The following is a 4,991-nucleotide window of genomic DNA, read 5'->3' on the forward strand; positions in this document are numbered from 1 at the left end:
GGTACCTGGAGAGAACCCACACAGATACGGGGAGAACATGCAAACTTCACACAGAAAGACCGCAGGCCCGGGAGTTCAAACCCAGGACCTTCTCATTGTGAGGCAACAGTGCTAGCCACTTCTCCACCATGCCGCCCTACTTACAACTTTATTGTGTTATTTCTGAGAAAGAATAGTTTTCTTGTTCGGTAGACTGAACAACTTTTATTTTGCATCATTTTTGTACATGAAAATAACTGAATTGTTCAGCCTAAAGCATCTTATCACATCCAGCTTCTCATGATGCTGCAACGTGTCATCACATATGACTGTCTCAAACATGGCAAGAAGATTATTATGACTAAATCATGCTAAAAATAAAAATCAGTGATATTGGTCAGACAGATGTACTAGAATTCTCCTACATTGTGAACACTGAAGATGAATCCTGCTGCTGTGTTTTTCACCTGAAACAGATCATTTGGTAATGCTTTACACTATACACACAACAGAACTTAAAACATAATTAAACCAAACTAAAAAATGATTTCAAAATAAAAAAATATGATTCACACTGGTCTGAAAAAAGGCTGATCAATCAGATCACACCTGCTCTCAAAGATTTATTGTATTCTATATACTATTCATTATTGTACACTTACTGTGTTAACTACACTGTTCTTTACTAATGCAGAACACTATGAAAGGTCATTCACAATGACATTTAGAGACAACCGGAAAGTACTCGGTCAAAAGGGACCAAATCTGGAAAACATCTTCCTCTTTCGATGAGTCACTACTTACGATGTGGTACTTTCCAACAAACGGTTCAAAACTATATAAATATGGAAGAAGTCCACAGACCATCACAGCTGAGAAAGCAGGTTGATGCATCTGAACTAAAACTTTCATCTGTTACTACACTGTGAGGGGAACACATACAATCAAGGATGGCTGCACCTCGTCTCTCTCTGTCTGTTGTTGTGCTGATGCTGGCTGTCATCACTCTGAGCGAAGGTAAGAGGGAGCATGACAATAATACGTTCAGTCAGTGTGTGACTCATTAATCTCATTAGTCATACATTTGATATGATGGATATGATTCAGTCTGATTTATATTTTGTGGAACTGATCGATGTGTAGTGAAAGAAGTCTAAGTTGTGATTAAAATTCTTGTGAGCCGTAGAAAATAACGATCAACAGGAGTTAGGAGCTCAATGCATGATGGTCTATATTGCTTGGTTAGTGACCATTGGTTGTACACTACTTTTCACAATGTATTGTGAGGTACTAGGAGTCCACTATATAGGGTATAATAATTCTAACTAACCATCTGGACAGCATTACAAAATGGCGAACTCACTATATAGTGGAGTAGGGAGTAGTGAGTGATTTCAGACACAGCCACAGACAGTCATAATAGAAGCTAAACAACAATGCGAAGGTTGTTATGGCCTGAACTCTTGGAGTGTTGGTGAGGTTTAGGAAAACAAGAGGAACACTGGAGAGAGAAAAAATCTCCCTCACATCTGTTATCAAAATGTTCATTTTAGAATGTTAAATGGTTTCCTTTCTTAAATTGAACCAGCCCTTATTTAATCCTGTCAGCAGAGCAACACATGTCAAAGAGTTTCCCATATCACAGTGGAAAAACTGAGCAACACAATCTCTTCTACAAAGAAAACAAAGAAGAACATCAGATGTAGCGTCATGCAGGCAGACAGGAAATTAAAAAAGGGAACAAAAAGAAGGCAGACGCAGATGGTTTATTCACAGCTCTTTGTTTGTAGGTCTGCGTGGTACCGGCCCAAAGAAGTGCTGCTTCCGCTTCAGTGAGAAAGCAGTGCCAAAAGAAAGAGTGGTCAGCTACGTCAGGACCAGCCAGCGGTGCCCACAACCTGCCGTCTTGTGAGTAGAAAGAAAAATACATAACTAACATCACCATCAACATCTGCACATGGAAGCACTGTACCTGACTGTCTTGTTTGTGTGTGTGTGTGTGTTCTATGTGTGTGTGTGTGTGTGTGTGTGTATGTTTCAGGTTGAAGACAGTGGCAGGTCGTCAGATGTGTGCCAAACCTTCAGCCCCCTGGGTGAAGGACCTCATTAGCTACCTGGATGCCAAATACATCCCAGGAGAGACATCTAACCTGTAACCATGGCAATGCCATACCCACTATAAGAGTCTTCCATGAACAAAATCTGGCCAGTTAATGTGTTTTGATGCTGCGACTTTTCACACTTTATCTTTTAAAATTAAGAGGTGTTTTATACAAATACAGTATGTTACTATCTACTTATATTATTCTATTCTAAAATTTGGTAGTATTTTGAGATGCTGGGACAAGATGCATTTGCAAACATACCATGTTAAATTATTTTTCTACCATTCACAAAAAATCTATGTTTAACATAGGTGCACGTTGCCATTCTTTTAATACTGGCATTTAAACCATATTTTTATTTTATAATCTGGAACAATAGGAATATTTTTGTTTCATACAACACTCAAAGTCTGACCATCAGCACTGTGAAATATTGTTGCATTGTCATTTGAACTGAGTAAGACCAATGTCTCCCAGCTCCACTTGGTGTCATAAGTAGAGTATAAGCTATGGGCTAAACCACTATTTCTATAACGAACCACTGTGAGCTCTTTGCCTTGTTTTTTTTTTTATATAAAGTAATGATTTTTTGTTGTTTTTCTACTTTAAACTCAAGTTACTTGTACAGATAAGTAACCCAGTTTGACAAAAAATTATTTATTTCTGTATGCTTATGCTACAAGTCTGATTCTGTTGAATTAAAGCAAGACAAAGTGAAAATTTACTGCTCTCTCTCTTCTTGCCTGGTGTCTAGATTCAACATATATTGGTATTTATTCAATAATTTACAAGTATTAATTCCCCATTTAATGTCACAGCAGAAATCTAAGATGGAGACGTTCATATAGAGAGTAGTGTCAGATGCTACAATAATCAAATTCTTTTCAAGACCAAGGTCTTTTAGTAGATGTTAATGTGCAAGACTGTCTGATAACACTGTGCAGCATTTGACACACATGAGCTGCAAACACTCACAACACAACAGAAGTGTTTCCAGTGATGAACCTGGCTGGGACACAGTTGCTGTTCTATGCCTTATGACTTTGAACAGGTAATAGGAGGAGCACTTCCAATACACTGAGCCCCGCCTCAATTACAGCAAATAAACTACTTTCATTACATGTACTATTATTGCAAAAGGAGGTAGAGGAATAACTAAACATAGACACACAGAGCAGACAGAGCAGGAGAGAGGGAGGGAGAGAGAGAAGTCATCGGTAACAAGTCTTCATACTTACCGCTATGACCAACTCTGCATATCAAACAGAGGGAGTTAGACATAAAGACCTGCCTCTGATAAAAGTCTCTTGTGTTCTGGAGTTGACTAAACTATTGTGGATCCAGATGGAAGCTGTGCTCTGAGTGAGAGACTAAATGAGAAACATAGTCTGTCTCGGGTCCCGTTGGTTCACCATTTGGGTTTTGTCCTTGTCTGGTCTGTGGCCCTTTGCTGCCTGTTTCTCTCTCACCAATATTTCCGTGTCTCTCTCACTATGACTGAAATAAAGGCAAAAGTATCTTCCAACAGTTATAAAATCAGGATTTGACCATAGGAGTCCAGATTTTGACCTAGTCTTGTGTATTTATAGGGCATTATATACCTATATACATACTAATAGTGACAGAGAGAGAGAGAGAGAGAGAGAGAGAGAGAGAGGAGATGATATGCAGTGCAGCCCGGCCGCAGCAGTTAGGACTATGTCTTCATTGTATGCACAAAAGGCTGGCTGCTAACAAGCGTCTAAATGAGATTACAGAGGTTGTCAGGGACGTTAAAAATTATGTCTGGGGCAAACAAACAAAACACAAACAAATTCAGGCAAAGTATGAAACTGAAAATACAAACACAATATGAAATAAGATCATTTGCAGGTTGACAGATAAGTATCAAATAAAAACATATGTTGGTATATGAAATTAAATGTATGCGTCTATTCTTCCTTTTCAGATTTTCAAATAACTTACATGTAAATAAAAAGAGAAGTCCAAATCAGATACATTTTTTTGATTGAATTTTTCTCTTATTTTACTAAGGTAAGTATAACGGCAACAAGGTCATCCTCACGGTGGTCGACCGTTTCAGCAAGATGGCCCACTCTGTGCCCCTGCCCAAGTTGCCGTCAGCTAAAGAGACGGCCCAGCTGGTCCTGCTCCACATCTTCCGCCTGCATGGTCTCCCTGTCGATGTGGTGTCTGACCGGGGGCCCCAGTTCTCCTCGGTTTTTTGGAGGGAGTTTTGTAGCCTGATAGGAGCCACTGCCAGTCTCTCCTCCGGGTTCCACCCCCAGTCTAACGGGTAGACTGAGCGGAAGAACCAGGAGATGGAGACGGCCCTTCGCTGCACGGTCTCCCGGAATCCGTCCCCCTGGTTGCAGCAGCTCCTATGGGTGGAATACGCCCACAACTCCCTCACCAGCTCCGCCACAGGCCTCTCGCCCTTCCAGGGTGCCTACGGCTACCAGTCCCCGCTCTTCCCGGCCTTGGAGAAGGAAGTTTCCTGTCCCTCTGTCCAAGCCTTCATCCGTCGCTGTCGCCGAACCTGGGTCCAGGCACACACTGCCCTCGAGCGCTCTGTGAATCGCTACACTGCCTCGACCAACCGGCGACGATCTCCTGCTCCAGTGTACCAGGTCGGCCAGAAGGTGTGGCTCTCCACCCGGGACCTACCCCTCCGGGTGGAATCTAAGAAACTGGCTCCCAGGTTCATCAGCCCATTCCCCATCCAGAGGGTCATCAGTCCAACAGCGGTGAGACTGAGGCTTCCGTGCACCATGTGTGTGACGGAGGCTTAAGTCGTGTCCAAAGTGAAGCTGGTCCACGAAAGCCCTCTGTCGCAGGCGGCCCCACCTCCTCCTCCTCCTCGCCACATCGATGAGGGACCAGTTTTTTCAGTTCTGCGCCTGGTCC

General features: G+C 42.1%; 1 protein-coding gene across 1 annotated transcript; it reads left to right on the forward strand.

Annotated features, from left to right (window-relative positions):
• Positions 1 to 856: 856 nt before the first annotated feature.
• Positions 857 to 2,796, forward strand: LOC111238842 (monocyte chemotactic protein 1B-like). The gene is made up of 3 exons (XM_022768548.1): positions 857 to 996; positions 1,770 to 1,887; positions 2,021 to 2,796. Exons 1-3 carry the CDS (start codon positions 930 to 932, stop codon positions 2,133 to 2,135), a joined length of 300 nt encoding a protein of 99 aa, XP_022624269.1. The 5' UTR covers positions 857 to 929; the 3' UTR covers positions 2,136 to 2,796.
• Positions 2,797 to 4,991: the final 2,195 nt, after the last annotated feature.

The sequence above is a fragment of the Seriola dumerili genome, unplaced genomic scaffold (assembly GCF_002260705.1).
Source record: "Seriola dumerili isolate Sdu_G_001 unplaced genomic scaffold, Sdu_1.0 BDQW01001690.1, whole genome shotgun sequence".
Classification (NCBI taxonomy): domain Eukaryota; kingdom Metazoa; phylum Chordata; class Actinopteri; order Carangiformes; family Carangidae; genus Seriola; species Seriola dumerili.

Coding starts and splice junctions, on each gene's coding strand:
- LOC111238842 (XM_022768548.1), top strand. CDS start 930: ATGGCTGCACCTCGTCTCTCTCTGTCTGTTGTTGTGCTGATGCTGGCT. Junction 997..1,769: donor TGTCATCACTCTGAGCGAAG/GTAAGAGGGAGC, acceptor CTTTGTTTGTAG/GTCTGCGTGGTACCGGCCCA. Junction 1,888..2,020: donor TGCCCACAACCTGCCGTCTT/GTGAGTAGAAAG, acceptor TGTATGTTTCAG/GTTGAAGACAGTGGCAGGTC.